Source organism: Coregonus lavaretus (assembly GCF_964263955.1).
Source record: "Coregonus lavaretus genome assembly, chromosome: 7".
Classification (NCBI taxonomy): Eukaryota; Metazoa; Chordata; class Actinopteri; order Salmoniformes; family Salmonidae; genus Coregonus; species Coregonus lavaretus.
This window is the reverse complement of record NC_139994.1, coordinates 18,915,770-18,935,697: the sequence shown is the minus strand read 5'-3', so window position 1 is coordinate 18,935,697 and position 19,928 is coordinate 18,915,770. Positions and strand designations below refer to the sequence as shown.

Here is a 19,928-nt window from a genome sequence, read left to right as displayed (position 1 = left end):
TTGCTTCTTGACGTTTCCACTTCACAATAACAGCACTTACAGTTGACCGGGGCAACTCTAGCAGGGCAGAAATGTTCCGATCTGACTTGTTGGAAATTTGGCATCCTAGGACGGTGCCACGTTGAAAGTCACTGAGCTCTTCAGTAAGGCCATTTTACTGCCAATGTTTGTCTATGGAGATTGCCTGGCTGTGTGCTCGATTTTATACACCTGTCAGCAACGGGTGTGGCTGAAATAGCCAAATCCACTAATTTGAAGGGGTGTCCACATACTTTTGTACATATACAACATATGCCTAATTCCATTAGGAATGTGTAGACTGAGAAAGAAAGAAATTATACCAATGTTTCCATTTTATTTTAATTTTTTTATTATTTGAAAAGGAAATACCCTGACCCTGGATATAGAAATAGATTCAAAATCAGTTCTTTGATTTATGGAGCAAACTACTTTAAGATGTCGGTTGGTTTTTCAGGCACTTAGAATCACAAAAGTCTGTTTTGTTTTCTTCACGCTACACAAGAACTGAATTCTTTGGTCCTTACGTCTTCAAAGGAAAAGGTCAGTTGAAACCACAGTCAGAACAGAATACAGCTTTCTGAATTCTTATTTACATTTCCTCTTATGGATCCAAATACTCTTAAAGTCCCTTATCAAGACTGGGAAGCTGAAAAGTTATTCCGTCACATTTCAACCATTCTACACACACCAAAATAGACCACCTTTTTTCATCAACAAAAGAAGCTAACGCTTCAGAACAGAAATGTAACAAACATAATAACAATGGCTCAAATCAAATTTACAGCAGTATTCATTGATATAATTTAGTGGGAAGGGTTGCAACTGAAGATTTGGCAAAAAGATACAATAAAAATGTTCATTTTTTTTTGTCCTCAGTGGACTTTGTCCTCAAGTCTCCAACAAGAAGCCATTTTGCTACAGGTGGACTGAACAAAGCACTCTATCGAACCGCTCAGCTCACGTTACTATAAGACAGATGGTGCGTCGACAATAGGACCCTATTCCCTATATAGTTTCCTGCTCATATAAAATAGTGCACTATGTAGGGAATAGGCTACCATTTGTGAATCACACAGAGAAACTAGAAGCTTAAAATAACAACAACATAGTCCCCTTACGCTCCACTGATCCACATCACTTAGCTGCAAGGCAGCCATGTCCTGTGGTAAGAGTTACTATAAGAGCTACTCATGGGCGACTGGACCCGCGCTATGTAGTAGTTACTGAAGTTGACGTCCCTGACGTAAGGCGCCGGCTGGTAGTAACAGGTGATGTTAGCCAGGGCCGGGATGGCGTTCTGCTCTGCCATGGCCCGTAGTGCCAGTGCCGAGATCAGTGCCAGTGTCTGGCGGCGCTCGTGGCCCATCAGGCACACGGTGCTCTCGTCCACCACATGCCGCAGCGTCACCAGGCACTCGTAGCGCTTGTGCTCCATGCCGTTGAAGTGGTTCTGGAGATACGCCTCCAGCTTACGCTGCTGCTCGCCGATGTCCGGGAAGTCGATGAAGAAGCGAGAGCACATGTAGCGTTGCAGCAGCTTCATCTGAGCCTCTGAGTCCGGTTTAAACCCCCGCACTAGCAGGTGGCAGTACTTCAGCAGTCCTCCTCCCCGGATCTCCTCGGGGCTGTGCGTGGCGATGGTCCTGGTGCGGAGGTGTCCCAGGGCCTCCTGGAAGTCCCCGTACATGCTTTCTCCGACCACGGTGGGGTGGAAGCTCTCAGACATGGACATGGCCATCTCTGAGCAGCGGTCGAACAGCAGCAGCGAGTCCAGGCCGATCTGGAACGAGTCCACGCTGAACTCAAACTGCCTCCGGAGGGAGTCCACAAACTTCAGCTCTACGTTCTTCCCCGTGTTGTTGGAGAGGGAGATCAGGCTCCAGCGGTCTGTGTCGTTGCACACCTTCACTAGCTTTTGGACGTAGGCCTCTTTGAGGGTGATGGGCGAGACACGGCTGAGCCCCGAAGGTAGGAAGTCCACCAGGCTGTCCAGGACCACGTCTTTGACCACACGAAAGGTCTTGTCATCAGTCAGGTCCAGGCCGAAGATGAGGTCCAAGTCCTTGTAGCCCAGGCCAGTGTCCTGGTGGAGCACATAGCTGGCTGCTGAACCGTTCAGCTTCACATCTCGGACCACCACACCACGCTCCTGCAGACGAGCCCGAACCACCTACACAGGAGAGAGAGAGAGACATGGGTGAGTGATCTGAGAGATATTATTAGGAGGACACTTTATTGTCAATTTTCTTTTCCAATCAAATACGTTTTGTCGTTTTTTTGTTGCTTTCAAGTGATCTGATAAAGCAGGGGTGTCAAAATCATTCCTGGAGGACCGAATGTCTGCTGGTTTTTGTTATTTCCTTTCAATTTGCGTCCAATTAAGACCTAGACAAGAGGTGAGGGAAGTTCCTACCTAATCAGTGACCTTAATTGATCAATCAAGTACAAGGGAGGAGTGAAAACCTGCAGACACTCTGCCCTTCATGGAATGAGTTTGACATCTGTGTGATAGAGAGATATTTATGAGTGATCTGTGGCCCGAGATATGTTAGTGATCTAAGAGAGAGATATCCATACAATCTAGGGTGATACATTCAAAGAACTATGCACTGAAAATGCATTTTAATGCACTGAAAGTGCATGCCACTGCAAGTCGAAACGTAGCTTTCATGGTTACTGCCTCTTCTTTTGAAATTGTAATATTTACATTTCAATCAAGGAATGGTTCACCTAGCTTTCAGCCAATGTTCGTAACAGTAAAGATAAAATACTAGCATCCAATAATTTGTTGTGCGGATGAGACTAGCGTGCGCCTCGGGGGGGGGGGGGTTATAAAGAGAGGAGGAACCAAGCAGTAAATGGGTCGTTCCACGAAAATAGTTTATTTTGCATCCCTTTGATATTTTAAATAGAAATTGTAAACCAATATTGAATTTGAAAAGCCTGTTATATTAAATGAAGTTCCCTTTAATAGAGATCACATTGAGAAGTCAATAAATCCATTTTATTTAAATAAATTCAACATTTTGACATGTCCTTCCATCAGCCCTGTGTCACTTCTAGGAAGATTTCAACCCACTAAATCCAAAAATGTCTCCAAGTTTCACCAACATTGTTATTTTGTTGCTTTGACACAGTCATTTCTGAAGATTATTATTTACTTCATGTGATTAGGGAATCATTTACATCAGTCCCTCATTTTAATGTCAACTCTGTTAAGTGAACTTAACTATCGTTTTAATATGGTGAAACTACTCCTTTTTAAATATTTGTTTTCAAAAGAAACATTGAACATCTAATAGTCAAATCATAGTGTAAAAGCAGGTGAGCTGGTTCTACTCTTTCGGGCCATCTTCTGGTGTTTTGTGGTGGAAAACTGAGCGGGTCGAGCATGACACCAGGCGGTGTCAGAGGAAGGCCCTCAAAATTGTCAAAGACTCCAGCCACCCTAGTCATAGACTGTTCTCTCTGCTACCGCACGGCAAGCGGTACCGGAGTGCCAAGTCTAGGTCCAAAAGACTTCTCAACAGCTTCTACCCCCAAGCCATAAGACTCCTGAACAGCTAATCATGGCTACCCGGACTATTTGCACTGCCCCCCCACCCCATCCTTTTTACGCTGCTGCTACTCTGTTAAGTATTTATGCATAGTCACTTTAACTCTACCCACATGTACATATTACCTCAACTACCTCAACTAGCCGGTGCCCCCGCACATTGACTCTGCAACGGTACCCCCCTGTATATATAGCCTCCCTACTGTCACTTTATTTTACTTCTGCTCTTTTTTTTCTCAACACTTTTTTGGTTGTTGTTTTATTCTTACTTTTTTTGTTTAAAATAAATGCACTGTTGGTTAAGGGCTGTAAGTAAGCATTTCACTGTAATGTCTGCACCTGTTGTATTCGGCGCATGTGACCAATAACATTTGATTTGATTTGATTTGATAACACGTCAACCCTATTACCTATAGATAGAAAGGCTAGAAATGTTTTAGCAATTTCATTTTGTTTGCATTCAATTGCCACTCCCTGTTACACACAACAAGCTTCTATTCCCTCTGTCACGAGGGGATTTATGCCTGATTTAAGATGAAATTGTCCACCCTGTTACGGTCAACCCTGTAGTCATTTTTTTATTTAACTTCTTGAGATGGGAAAACATGTTCTTATTAAGTTGAACATGTGCTCATTATGACAGAATGCTAAAATTAAGTGAAATCAAGTTACACTTCTCAAAAGGCACTGAATTGGTGGAACGACCCAAATAAAGACAAGCAACAACATCGAATAACAAATGTAATAATTCATTATCAAAACATGCACAGCCTTTTAATTTGTTCATGTACTCCCTATTTCCATTAAAAAAAGACAAATATCTCTCTTTCTCTCATGCAGAGAGATGTGACACTGAATAAATTAAAAGCCTCTGATTGGACAATAATATCCCCTATGTTTGCCAGCTACTTTAAAGTCCCTTGACCTCCATATAGTCTCTAGCTTGTAAAAAGCCAACAATACAGAGTTAGCTCAGCTGTATGAAGATAGGGTGGACCTCCAGTCCCCTTAGTAATGCATGGAGAATCAGAGATTTCTTTGCGGGACATAGCAAGCCAGCACTTGTCTTTTTGTCTCTTTAACTTCAGGAGGAACTCCAGCTGACCTGAAGGTTATCTAGAAGAAACATTACAAATATGTGAGACGTAGACAAATGGGGTTGGGTTGTGAACTTATAAAAACTCTGGTATGATTGCGCCATAATGAAAACATATGTTTCCTATGTCGTCATATAAACAGCATACTTGGCAAAGGTATGGTTCATGAGCTTATTGGGTCACAGAACAGAGCCATCAGGGGTGGATCCTGGAGTTAAGGGAAACTGCTGAACTAAAGAAAAGGCAGCTGAGATATTTCAAGCTTCCTGACTGTTACAGCACTCCAGAGGAAAACAAGAAACTGGGACAATCCTTAACAGGCATGACCATGGTTACCAAGTACACACACTTGGTATCTTTATCCAGACACTGATCCAAGTATTCAACCAGGTATCTAGTCTGTATACGCACACAATCACACAATCCCTTTCCAGGTCGGATCAAGTTCACAAGTTAAGCCCAAGATAGACATTACAACATAAGCTATCCACTTTCGCTACTATCAAAATACCTCTTTCATGCAGTTGTTGTCCACAACATTGCTACAGTGCCAACATCTCATTACAAAATGGATATCTGTATCAGTCACCACCCACAGTGAAATATGGTTTTAACCAGCTCAGGATAGTAATGCTGGCTTTACTATGCTTTTTGACCCACTGGACACACACTGGTTGAATAAATGTTGTTTCCACTTAATTTCAATGAAATCACGTTGAACCAACGTTGAATTGGCATCTGTGCCCAGTGGGGAGCCTGTACGTTTGTTTTGCAACACACACACGCAAGCATGCACACATGCATGAACACACACACACACACACACACACAAAGCCGTGCCTGAGGAATTAGGTTATGTTGGCTTCACCACTATGCTAGGAAAGGAGAGTATCCTGACAAGTCTCTGCTGCCTGACTTACGTAGCTACATCCCCATTCATGAATTTAGGTAATGGCATCCTCCCTACCAACCTAAAAACAAAGACAGACCAAAAAACAGACAAATTGAGACATGCAAAATATGTGTGTTGGGTTCCCTCTCTTCCCAAACTATTGCACAATCTTTCCAGGCCTTAATTGTAACCTCCTTTACCCAGACCCAGAAACCCACTGTGTCACTGTGTGATTGAAGAATATTAATATCCTCCACAGCTACTGTGGCAGGATCCCAAGGGAAGGGGTAGTGGTAATCAAAATGAAAAAGGACACCACCATGAAAAGTCTATTGAGGAAAAGGTTCAAAACATAAACTAAAGGTCAAGAAATAAAGAATGTTGAGTTTCAAAGCCAATCCTTTTTAGGGGTGGAAATAACAGAGAATTGATTTTCCAATAAAAGCAGTTTATGGTGCCCTGCTGTGCACATCTGTGTTGTGTTCCAGTGAGAAACACAATCTGTTTCTATTGGTAACCGAACCTCTGGACAGATGGCCACTAATAAAAACATCCAGAATATTAAAAACATCCAGTATATTCTGTGAAAACCAGAATATATATGAACCATTTCCCAGAGTCCTCGTGGAATAATCAATGTTGCATATAAACAGGAATATACTGTATGGTTCAGTGAATACATATTAATATGTATGTCTATTGGAATTAGGTAGAACAAAGCTAAAATCAGTATTCATTATACACTGAACAAAAATATAAACACAACATGTAAAGTGTTGGTCCCATGTTTCATGAGCTGAAATGAAAGATCCCAGAAATGTTCCAAATGCACAAAAAGCTTATTTCTCTAAAATGTTGTGCACAACTTTGTTTACATCCGTGTTAGTGAGCATTTCTCCTTTGCCAAGATAACCCATCCACCTGACAGGTGTGGCATATCAAGAAGCTGATTAAACAGCATGATCATTATACAGGTGCACCTTGTGCTGGGCACAATAAAAGGCCACTCTAAAATTTACATTTTAGTCATTTAGCAGACGCTCTTATCCAGAGCGACTTACAGTTAGTGAGTGCATACATGTTTTGTTTTTTTCATACTGGCCCCCCGTGGGAAACGAACCCACAACCCTGGCGTTGCAAGCGCCATGCTCTACCAACTGAGCTACATGGGACTAAGATGTGCAGTTTTGTCACACAACACAATGCCACAGATGTTTCAAGTTTTTAGGGAGTGTGCATTTGGCATGCTGACTGCAGGAATGTCCACCAGAGCTTTTGCCAGAGAATTGAATGTTCATTTCTCTACCATAAGCCGCCTCCAACATCGTTTTAGAGAATTTGGTAGTGCGTCCAACCGGCCTCAACACCTCAGACCACGTGTATGGGCGTCGTGTGGGCGAGTGGTTTGCTGATGTCAACATTGTGAACAGAGCACCCAATGGTGGCGGTGGGTTTATGGTATGGGCAGGCATAAGCTACGGACAACGAACACAATTGCATTTTATCAATGGCAATTTGAATGCACAGAGATACCGTGATGAGATCCTGAGGCCCATTGTTGTGCCATTCATCCGCCGCCATCACCTAATGTTTCAGCATGATAATGCACGGCCCCATGTCGCAAGGATCTGTACACAATTCCTGGAAGCTGAAAATGTCCCAGTTCTTCCATGGCCTGCATACTCACCAGACATGTCACCCATTGTGGATGTTTGGGATGCTCTGGATTGACGTGTACGACAGCGTGTTCCAGTTCCCGCTAATATCCAGCAACTTCGTACAGCCATTGAAGAGGAGGGCCACGGGCCACAATCAACAGCCTGATCAACTCTATGCGAAGGAGGTGTGTCGCGCTGCATGAGGAAAATGGGGGTCACACCAGATAGTGACTGGTTTTCTGAGCTACGCCCCTACTTTTTTAATCTTTTTTTAAGGTATCTGTGACCAAAAGATGCATATCCCAGTCATGTGAAATCCATAGATTAGGGCCTAATGAATGTTTTTCAATTGACTGATTTCCTTAACTGTAACTCAGTAAAATATTTTAAATTGTTGCATGTTGCATTTATATTTTTGTTCAGTATAATAAACAGCAAGAACTGCCTTACTAAACATAGGGTTGGGTATCAGGTATCAACCCATGATGACACCATTCAGATAGTCATACATACTGCTAGCCTGAACCAAACAATGAGGAGGAAGTATATGGGCTGTTTATATGTTACTGAGTACAAGGACAAGTAGGTCTAACTGAATGGAATAGGTCAACCTGAATGACCCCCTTATAATGTCTTATAACACAAAAGGGTCTCCCAAAATAACCCCCTTTCTTCTACCTCCTCTCCAAAAGCAGGCCATTCCATTCCATTCCCACATTACGCAACAAGCACCTGGTGAAGTTGAGCTAAGGCGGAACACTTCCTCTCGACGTCGAGCAGGAGTAGTAGGAGACTTGTAAAAACTGACCAGACGGTGGTGTTGATAATGTCTTGGCGACGCGTTTCAAACACTCTTTGCATTCCTACTCCAGTCTGGAGGGTTTCCTCTTGGATTTCATTTACCTCAGTCTTGATGTATCGTAAATACCACCCTGTTCCCTATGTAGTGCACTCATTTTGACCAGAGCCCTATGGTAAAAAGTAGTGGACTATATAGGTTATAGGGTGCCATTTGGAACTGATGTGTTTTATTATTTCAGTGAGAAAACAGTCTCAGAAACAGCCGTTAGCCAGCTAAACCCCATGGTCCCCTAGACACCAGTTAGAGCACTGCCTGGCCTAGACAGAGAGTCACAGAAAGACCCAGCCATGCCAAGTAAATGGCATCAGTAAATGAATGAGATGTTTTGTAGTCTATGACCCTGGCATCCGGTCCAGTCAGCCCAGAAGGCAAGCAAAGACACCCCAGTCATACTACACTCAGTGTACTGTCAGTAGGCTAACAGGAACAGATGATGGGTTTTTCCTCAGAAGTGAATGAGTTGCCTTGCTTTGGGTGGTCATGGCACCTGAACCAGCCATTAAACTGGACTAGAAGTGATACAGCATTCATTCATGAAACTAGACTGGTATACAGTATTTATTACCATAAAACTAGACTGATGATACAGTATTATTAATGAAACTAGACAGATTATAGAGTATTTATTATCATAAAACAAGATTGGCATAGATTATTTATTACCATAAAACTGGACTGATGATACAGTATTTATTATCATAAAACTAGACTGATGATACAGTATTCCTGCCATCCAGGACCTCTATACAAGGCAGTGTCAGAGGAAGGCCCTCAAAATTGTCAAAGACTCCAGCCACCCTAGTCATAGACTGTTCTCTCTGCTACCGCACGGCAAGCGGTACCGGAGTGCCAAGTCTAGGTCCAAAAGACTTCTCAACAGCTTCTACCCCCAAGCCATAAGACTCATGAACAGCTAATCATGGCTACCCGGACTATTTGCACTGCCCCCCACCCCCACCCCCCACCCCATCTTTTTACGCTGCTGCTACTCTGTTAATTATTTATGCATAGTCACTTTAACTCTACCCACATGTACATATTACTTCAACTACCTCAACTAGCCGGTGCCCCCGCACATTGACTCTGCACCGGTACCCCCCTGTATATATAGCCTCCCTACTGTTACTTTATTTTACTTCTGCTCTTTTTTTCTCAACACTTTTTTGTTGTTTTATTCTACTTTTTTATAAAAAATAAATGCACTGTTGGTTAAGGGCTGTAAGTAAGCATTTCACTGTAATATCTGCACCTGTTGTATTCGGCGCATGTGGCCAATACAATTTTATTTTATTATATTTGATCATCATGGGGTCTCATTAACCTGAGCAGCTTATTGTCAACATATTCATGGTTTCCCTGCTAAACAGCCTCTCCTGGTCAGTCAGTGGTGGGCTTGATGCTTGGTACAACTGACAGGTCAGAGTGACGTGGGAAAGGCACCTGCGTCAGTAGGCTAATAATACCCCAGAACCAGGGGCAGGAGGACCTCTCTGTATTGTCTCTCCTCCCCTCTCCTACCTCTCTCCTCACCATCCTCCTCCCTCAATGAGAACCACTTGACATTCTGTCGTGACAGTGAGTGCTGGTTAACATCCGTGTCCATGTTGTTGTATGGAAGATCACAGCTAAAGGGGAACACTGCAGGAGAAAGTGCAAAGTTAAAGAAAAAACACATGCTTGGCCGATGTGTCTAAAGAGCAAACAGGTGCGTGTGTGTGTTTTTGTGTGTTTTGAATGAGGAAGTGACAATAGGTCATAGTTACAGATACTTCAGGTCATGTTAGTTACGCTTCCATTATCGTCAATTGGAAAACAGGATTTACACAGGCATCTGGAGAAAAAGAGTAGTACCATCACGCAGACATTTCTGGGAGTGGCACTTCTATTCATATAGGTCATTATCAGCTGCCTGGTGGCAAGGTGCCAACACTAGAGGCTGGAGGATGGGTCTACAGTATGTATGCTGTCCAAGCCTGCTTCTCTCAAAGAGGTAGAACAAGAAAAACATATTCTGAAAGGAAGGACATGTCTTTAGACCTCAGAAACCTATCACAAGGACACGTCTTTAGACCTCAGAAACCTATCACAAGGACACGTCTTTAGACCTCAGAAACCTATCACAAGGACACGTCTTTAGACCTCAGAAACCTATCACGCGGCTAGACACATGTTCCATTGATGAAGATGGATTTTTTCTCAACACTTTTTTGTTGTTGTGTTATTTTACTTTTTTATAAAAAATAAATGCACTTTTGGTTAAGGGCTGTAAGTAAGCATTTCACTGTAATGTCTGCACCTGTTGTATTCGGCGCATGTGGCCAATACAATTTGATTTGATTATTATAATACAACTAGACTGGTGATACAGTATTTTATCATAAAACTAGACTGATGATACAGTATTTACTATCATAAAACTAGACTAATACAGTATTTATTATCATAAAACTAGACTGGTGATACTGTATTTAGTGTCTTAAAACTAGAATGATGATACAGTATTTTATCATAAAACTAGACTGATGATACAGTATTTACTATCATAAAACTAGACTAATACAGTATTTATTATCATAAAACTAGACTGGTGATACTGTATTTAGTGTCTTAAAACTAGAATGATGATACAGTATTTTATCATAAAACTAGACTGATGATACAGTATTTACTATCATAAAACTAGACTAATACAGTATTTATTATCATAAAACTAGACTGGTGATACTGTATTTAGTGTCTTAAAACTAGAATGATGATACAGTATTTATTATCATACAACTAGAATGATGATACAGTATTTATTATCATACAACTAGAATGATGATACAGTATTTATTATCATACAACTAGAATGATGATACAGTATTTTATCATAAAACTAGACTGATGATACAGTATTTATTATCATAAACCTAAACTGGTGATACTTTATTTAGTATCATAAAACTAGAATGATGATACAATATTTTTTCATAAAACTAGACTGATGATATAGTATTTATTATCATAAAACTAGATTGGCGATACAGTATTTAATAATAATAATAATAATATGCCATTTAGCAGACACTTTTATCCAAAGCGAATTAGTCATGCGTGCATACATTTTTGTGTATGGGTGGTCCCGGGGATCATAAAACTAGACTGATACAGTATTTATTTTCATAAAACTAGATTGGTGATACAGTATTTATTATCATAATACTAGACTGATGATACAGTATTTAATTTCATACAACCAGAATGATGACAGAGTATTTATTATCATACAACTAGATTGATGATACAGTATTTTATTATAAAACTAGACTGATGATATAGTATTTATTATCATAAAACTAGATTGATGATACAGTATTTACTATCATAAACCTAGACTGGTGATACTGTATTTAGTATCATAAAACTAGAATGATGATACAGTATTTTATCATAAAACTAGACTGATGATACAGTATTTACTATCATAAAACTAGACTGGTGATACACCATTTATTGTCATACAACTAGAATGACGATACAGTATTTTATCATAAAACTAGACTGATGATACAGTATTTACTATCATAAACCTAGACTGGTGATACTGTATTTATTATCATAATACTAGACTGATGATACAGTATTTATTTTCATACAACTAGAATGATGACACAGTATTTATTATCATACAACTTGAATGATGATACAATATTTTATCATAAAACTAGACTGATGATATAGTTTTCATTATCATAGAACTAGACTGATGATACAGTATTTACTATCATAAAACTAGACTAGTGATACAGTATTTATTATCCTACAACTAGAATGATGATACAGTATTTTATTATAAAACTAGACTGATGATACAGTATTAATTATCATAAAACTAGACTGATGATACAGTATTTACTATCATAAAACTAGACTAGTGATACAGTATTTATTATCCTACAACTAGAATGATGATTCAGTATTTTACCATAAAACTAGACTGATGATAGAGTATTTATTATCATAAAGTATACTGGTGATACAGTATTTATGATCGTAAAACTAGACTGATGATACAGTATTTTATCATAAAACTAGACTGGTGATACAGTATTTATTATCATACAACTAGATTGATGATACAGTATTTATTATCATACAACTAGAATGATGATACAGTATTTATTATCATACAACTAGATTGATGATACAGTATTTATTATCATACAACTAGATTGATGATACAGTATTTTTTATCATACAACTAGATTGATGATACAGTATTTTATCATAAAACTAGACTGATGATACAGTATTTATTATCATCCAACTAGAATGATGATACAGTATTTATTATCATACAACTAGATTGATGATACAGTATTTTATCATAAAACTAGACTGATGATACAGTATTTATTATAATAAAACTAGACTGGTGAGACACTATTTATTATCATAAAACTAGACTGGTGTATGGCATTTATTATCATAAAACTAGACTGGTGATACTGTATTTAGTGTCTTAAAACTAGAATGATGATACAGTATTTTATCATAAAACTAGACTGATGATGCAGTATTTATGATCATAAAACTATACTGGTGATACAGTATTTATTATCATACAACTAGAATGATGATACAGTATTTATTATCATACAACTAGAATGATGATACAGTATTTATTATCATACAACTAGAATGATACAGTATTTAATCATAATACTAGACTGATGATACTGTATTTACTATCATAAAACTAGACTAGTGATACAGTATTTATTATCATACAACTAGAATGATGATACAGTATTTTATCATAAAACTAGACTGGTGATACATTATTTATTATCATAAAACTAGACTGATGATACAGTATTTATTATCATAAAACTAGACTGGTATACAGTATTTATTATCATAAAACTAGACTGATGATAATTTCACATCCAGATTCCAGTACTTTACATTCTAAAGGAAGGGTAATCTTTAGTCTCAAATCTTTCCTTATCGCCGCTCAAATTATTCTTATCTCCGGAAAGAGAGAGAGCGAGAGAGAGAGAGAAAGAGAGAGAGAGATTTGAAGCAGAACAATTAGTCATGCATACCATTTCATTCTATGGGCCAATGTTGAGTTCATCTTGCATCTCCTCACAATTGCCTCCTTGAAAGCCAGCAACAGGAAAGCACACGCCAATATGTAGAGGACTAACAGAGCTATACACTGTAATATAAACCCAAACTATGTTCCTGGAGACGTGTGGTGTCATTGTGTCATTCAGTCTCACCAACAATAGACCGAAAGAGGAGTTGGTTTACAATCTGGCAGGGCCCACAACAGAACCAGGTGACTGGGCTAGTATTGTGGTGTATGTGTATTGTAGTGTATGTGTATTGTGGTGTGTGTGTGTATTGTGGTGTGTGTGTGTGAGTGTGTGAGTGCTTTGGGTCTACTCTTACCACACTGATACCATGTCAACCTTGTCAAGAGTCCTGACCCACTAAGGCTATGTTATGTTGTTACTAACTAACTAATCCAGTTTCCTTATCCTGCCTCTGAAATGGAAGCCATCGCCCCCACCCAGGAAAGTAGAGCTCACTTCCAGTTAGCTCACAATGGTGAAATGAGAGCAGGGACAAAACATTAAAAAAGGAAAACATCTGCCTCAGGCTTTGCCCTACTGTGTTCTACTATATTCTAGAATCTACATCCTGAATCTGATATGAGCAAACCTGGAAAAAGTGTGTTCCCTTTCCTTGGCTGGCCAAGCCAAGTAAAACAGGTTACCCCCCATAGCTCTACCTCTACCACCCTACTGTTAACATTATGTAATAACTGATCTGATCTGACACACTAATAAACATTCAACATCTGGATATGTAATCTCGGCTGTATAACACAACTGGGTAGGCCTACTGAGTAGAGTGTGTGTGTATGTGTGTCACAGGATGTTGCTGAGGGGAGGACGGCTCATAATAATGTCCGGAACGGAGCAAATGGAATGGCATCAAACACATGTAAACCGTGTGTTTGATGTATTTGATACCATTACACTTACTCTGCTCCAGCCATTACCACAAGCCCATCCTCCCCAATTAAGGTGCCACCAACCTCTTGTGGTGTGTCTGTGTGTGTGTGTGTGTGTGTGTGTGTGTGTGTGTGTGTGTGTGTGTGTGTGTGTGTGTAGACCTATTGTATAGTTCCTCAGGACTGTCAACCCAATGTGGGATTATCTACCCACAATCCACTGCACTAAATCAGCAACAGTGAGACTTCTCTTTTACACCTCCCATGGCGCACACACACACAAACAACAATATGGAGCTACACCATAAATAGATTATCTAGATGACAGTTTTTCAATAAACACCCCCCTATTGAGAGCCCTATGGAACACCTTTAAGAACACATATTTCTGTCCGCAAGGGGAAAAAAAAGGTTTTGGTCCTGGGTTGGATCAGTTGGTTTTCCAGGCAGGAGAGAGCGAGAGAGGAAGGGAAAACATCACTGAAGTTATGTACTAATGCTTACTGCCGATGGTATGGGACTGGATGGCCAGCCAGAGCCTACTGTAGACTTTTCCAGCCTGGGTGTTTTCTATGAAGAACAACATGGATACAGCATACATCCTTCACATAGGTCTGATCTACCAATACAGATCGCAGGCATATGTTTCATTAATGAAAGAGACACGAGACGAGAGGAAACTTTTCCATTCTCAATTTCTCTATACTCTGCCCAATTGTAATTCAATATACAGTACCTTACTGTCTCTCCATCTATGTGTAAAAGTTGTATGGTTTTGCAGACCAATGAAATGACTCTGGTCCTGGAAGGATTGGAATGAGAAAGTGGAATATGGCAATTAAAGCATTAGATCATCTGCTCCTTGAGATCTCCTCCTGTCTGTTAAAGTTAATGTAAATAACATTACTGTCACTCATGAGGATTCACAAGTCATGATTCACTGCAGTGGGTGGATATTAAAATATAGGCTACAAAGGCACTCCAGTATATTTCCAATACTTAGAGTAGACTATTGCAAAAAATGCAGTGTATGAACATGCCAACAGGACTGGCACAGAATCATATTCACAGATGGTATCTGACCTGATATTGAAGAATATTGGAGCTTTTTATCCTCAGCCACAGTACTGAAAAATTTCACTGGTCTAGATCATATTATGCTATTACACAAATACGACATGGTTAGCCTTGGAATACTCCCAAAATACACCGCCTTCCTGACACTACTTCCTTCTCAAATTCAACTTCAATTTACAGCGTGTGTGCGTGTGTAGCCTATGTGGGTAAAAGTGTGCAAGCGTGCGTGCGTGCGTGTTTTTTTTTTTTTTTTTTAATGCAGATTCCTGAGTTGGCTATTCATTCACTAAAGTACTTCATGATGAGACTGAATTACATAAAGATTGAACTATTTTTAAAAAAGAGTAAAATTACAGTTAGGCTATATGTGGTGAGTTTGGAAGTAGGCTAGAGAAAAGTATCGTCTCCCATTATAGGGCTGATTGTGCTCCAGACCAAAACCGTTATCTCACCTGGACTATCTGGCGAGGCTGTACGGAGAGCGTCGGGAAGTTTCCGCGTCCGTGAATAGGGACGCTCTCTCCGAGGATGGAGTCCAACCTATGCACCTGCTCCCAAGACAACACACAGAACCGCCGACTCTGCTCCGACTCATCCCCGGAGGACATGATGGGACGGGGAAAGGTAGTCAAATCTTTGGTAGTGTTGGTGGATGTAGGCTATTACGGACTGTACCAAAGCAATTCCCAAAATAGGTGTTTCTTTTAAAGTTGGAATGACACTTAAAATCTTCAAGAAGTCATACAAAATCGCTCATGTTGTGCTTCTCAGATGTCACTTAGAACAGAAGTTTCAAAACAATCTAGGCTAAAGATCCGAGAGAGTTCTGCACATACAAAACATAGACCGGTAAACGGTGTGGCATCTCCAAAGTTCTGCTGCTGCTGTGACTGTGATACACTTCTAGCTGTAATACAGCTGGAAGCATACTGACGGGTTTTAAGAAGATGGGATTAACATAAGCGTCCTGATTGGTTGTGCAGGAGGTTTATGAATACCTCAACATACAGAAGACTACAAGCGGTCATGTGCACACACCCACTTCCCCTGCGTCAGCAAAGGCTCGTCTGCTGCTTTCATTGGATACTTCAGTCACATTTTAGTAGGCCCATGCATAGAGCCCCACATTGGAGCTGTCATAATACTCATAAAACTTGGTCGAACAGGGAAATGGTTCCAATTGATTTTCCACCAATCATTTTTCCCATAGGGGATTTTAGAAACACTTAAAATAAGGTCTGTGTTTCGTGTAGGCTTATACCCTGGTGAAACGTTTTGATGACCATGTAAATCTCTCTCCGACAAGGTGACTTTTATCAACATATTTGTCTCTATTTACTCTTAGATTCAAAAAGGCTAATTAGCATCAAAGTAGACATCATGCAAAAGTACAAATCCCTGGAGGCTCCTGCACATCATCTCTAGCTGACACCTTTGCTAACAGGTATTGTGTCAATTTAAAACATGCACAAGACAGTTCAAAGAATTGTCCATTAAAATAAATGTAGCCAATTTATTCATTACTACATTTAGCGAACATTGGATAGTTAATCCAGAGATTCTTACCTTTGCCTCGATTCGGCAGTCTCGTCCAGATCAACATGGCATTTGTAGTTCTTTATGATAGCCACATTAGCAGCTAATTAGCATTTCATTTCTTGGGGGTAAATACAGGCGAATATATTGATAAATGTCACCTTGTCCTAGAGAGATTTACACGGTTATCAAAACGTCACGCCAGGGTAAACCTACACGAAACACAGACCTTATTTGAAGTGTTAGGTTTTATGGGAATTATGACTCATGCTGTGGTACTCTATTAGAGAGGGCTTCTTCTTCTTCTTCGATGAGGTTTAACGGTGGTTGGCATCCAATATGTTGCATTACCGCCACCTACTAGACTGGAGTACAACTCCCTTATATTTTGCTTAATAAAAAAAATAATAATACAATTAACACTACCCTACTCCACTATTTAAATCTATGTATTCCTACCTCATGCCCTCAACCTGAAAGGATGGGACATCACCACTTAGCACACCCTGTAACTCTTCTGATGTCAAGTCTCGCACACCCAAATACCTCTCTGCAGCTGTCACCACATCCTCAAATTTCTTCGGCTTACGTTCCATCCCTGCAGTACAATTAATAACCATTAATATAAATGCTAAAAATCCAATCTTACTGAAACATATATCACTTGTTGGCCTATCTCTCTGTACTGGTATAGATCTACTACTCTCACCACTCCTCCCCCTTGACCCATCTTCCTCTACTTTCTTCACTGCCTCAGCATATGACAACTTCTGCACTACTCTTACCCTGGAAACCTCAACCTGCCTCTCTCGCACGGGACATTTCTGATCCCCAGCCCCATGGGCACCCCTACAATTAGCACATACCACTACTTTCCCCAATGCTACACATTCCTTTGTCTCATGCCCTTCTCCACACTTCTCACACCTTGGAACCTCCCTCCTACACGCTGCTGCCACATGCCCATAATTTTGACACCTGTAACACCGTAATGTATTCGGCACATAAGCTCGTACAGGATAACTTATATATCCTAACTTCACTTTGTCGGGCAAAGACTCAACTTAAAAACTCAAAAGAACAGACAATGACTCTTCTGTTTCCCCACTCTCGCCACCCTGTTTGTGTCGCACCAAACGACAAGCATCACAAACACCGGGAATCTTCCCCTTCAGTTGGTCAACTTTTACATTTACTGCTACCCGAGTAATCACTCCTTTCAATGGCGCCCTTTTCTTGAGAGCAAAATATTCACATTTCTTGCCCCCATTTGTTTAACTCTGAGCGCCTTCTCCCTCTGACCAGCAGAAACACAAACAAATATCACTACACCTCTTCTGGTTACCCGCAGCGATTCCACTATACTCAACTATTTTTTCACCCACCCTGAAACCACAAATGGATCAGCCAAGGGTCCACTTTTTCCAAAAACCTCACTTCTACTGTCACAGATTCATCTTTATCCTGACCCTCGGTGCAAACCTCGGGCTCTGAGTACTTCACCACACCTACCACCTCCGATACTTCACAATCATTCACTTCCATTTCTCCTCCTGTCTTCAGCTCACTCTGCTTACATTTTCTACCATTCTTCTTTAACAAACCTTCTCCCTTTTTCCCGCCATTTTTAACCGACTCAAGCTCACAATCTTCCTCCCTCTCTCTCTTAGACCTCCTCTGCCTCTCTTTTTCCCTCCATTCCTCCTCCGTATTCCAGGTATACGTCTCCTTATGATAATACTGCATTTCTCCTGACATACATCTTGTTCTTGCTTTCTCAAGGGACCCCATTTACGAGGCTCTCCAACCGAATCTTTGTCTAAAGTTACTTCCACCATACTCCTGGTTCACACCAGGGGACTCTGGCATCGCTGCCTATCTCTCAATTTTCTTGTCTTGTTCCTGGCTAACCCGTACGAAAAGTTCAGCGCTCTCTCACTTCGCCAACACGAACGTACAGTACACACTCCGTCTTTTCGAAACCCCCACCGGCTGCTTTAGAGAGGGCTATTGAGTACCACAGTATGAGTCATAATACCCATAAAACCTACCGGTAAAACCCAGAAGTGGTTCCAATAGTTTTTTCACCATTCATTTTTGTGTCAGGGATATAAGGTCTGTGTTTCGTGTAGCCTTACCCTGACGTGATGTTTTGATAACAGTGCAAATCTCTCTCGGACAAGGTAACTTATATCAATATATTCGCTTGTAATTACCCCCAAAAATGAAATGCTAATTATCCGCTAATGTGGCTATCATACAGAACTACACATCCTGTTGCAAGCTTCGACGTCATCCCTCAAGGCACATTTCTCTATGCAGTAACGTAGCAAGTAGATATTATAGCCTTTTTAGTTTGATATCGTGAATTTCTCGTGTGTATTCTTGTTTAAAAAAAATTAATTACTAGAATTACCCTCTGGTCTTTGTAGCAAACTAGCTAACCTTAGGTCTCTCTGTCGATCTGAAGCCAGCTGCCAGGATGGTTCTGTGTTATGTACCGGAATGTAACCACTACTCCGATAAGCACACATGCATTTTATCATTTTGTGACCTCTGTAATCGAGAGCCGTCGCTGGAGCCATGTGATAAGGTAAGCCCTGTTTGCTAGCTGCTAACAAGCTGTTTTGGTTTGGTCAAGAGCTGTGGTTAGCTAGGTGCTTATGAAAATTAGCTAGATAACCACCGACTGTAGTTACATGTACAACGCACGTTACCTTCCTTACAAGTAAAATGAAAACCAGCATAGGCTAGCATAATGACTGTTGAGACCTTTTTATTGACAAGTATTTAGTGAGCTAGAGAGCTAGTTAACATTAGCTCACGGTTAGGTAGTCATACTTTTTCACGTGGTGACATACTAGCTAACGTTAGGCCGGCACCATTGCAAGGATAGTTGGTCGGCTAGTATGGCACCATTTAGTAAAATCTGACTACACGAACTGTGAGCTAATGTTAACTAGCTAGCTAGCTAAATATCGCCTGGTGGGCTAGCTAGTTAGGCAGCTTGGTTGGCTAGTTAGCTACATTAGCTAAAGTTAGCTAGCTCACAAAGGACTTGTGGGCTCAATGTTTTCCCCATAAAAAACACAAACTCATCAAATATTATACAATATTGTGTAAACATTAAATTTGTAGATGCATCGAAATTGACTTTATGTCCTCTTTTCCCTATGTTTTAGAAGTAGTGCATGATCAATGCCACCCTCAGCAAGGAGA

General features: G+C 40.4%; 1 protein-coding gene across 1 annotated transcript; it reads right to left on the bottom strand.

Annotated features, from left to right (window-relative positions):
* Positions 1–377: 377 nt before the first annotated feature.
* LOC311133015 (terminal nucleotidyltransferase 5A-like) lies at positions 378–16,087 on the bottom strand. The gene is made up of 2 exons (XM_084166435.1): positions 15,626–16,087; positions 378–2,191 (listed from the first exon to the last, which is right to left on the bottom strand). Exons 1-2 carry the CDS (start codon positions 15,779–15,781, stop codon positions 1,160–1,162), a joined length of 1,188 nt encoding a protein of 395 aa, XP_084022561.1. The 5' UTR covers positions 15,782–16,087; the 3' UTR covers positions 378–1,159.
* Between the last annotated feature and the right edge of the window lie 3,841 nt (positions 16,088–19,928).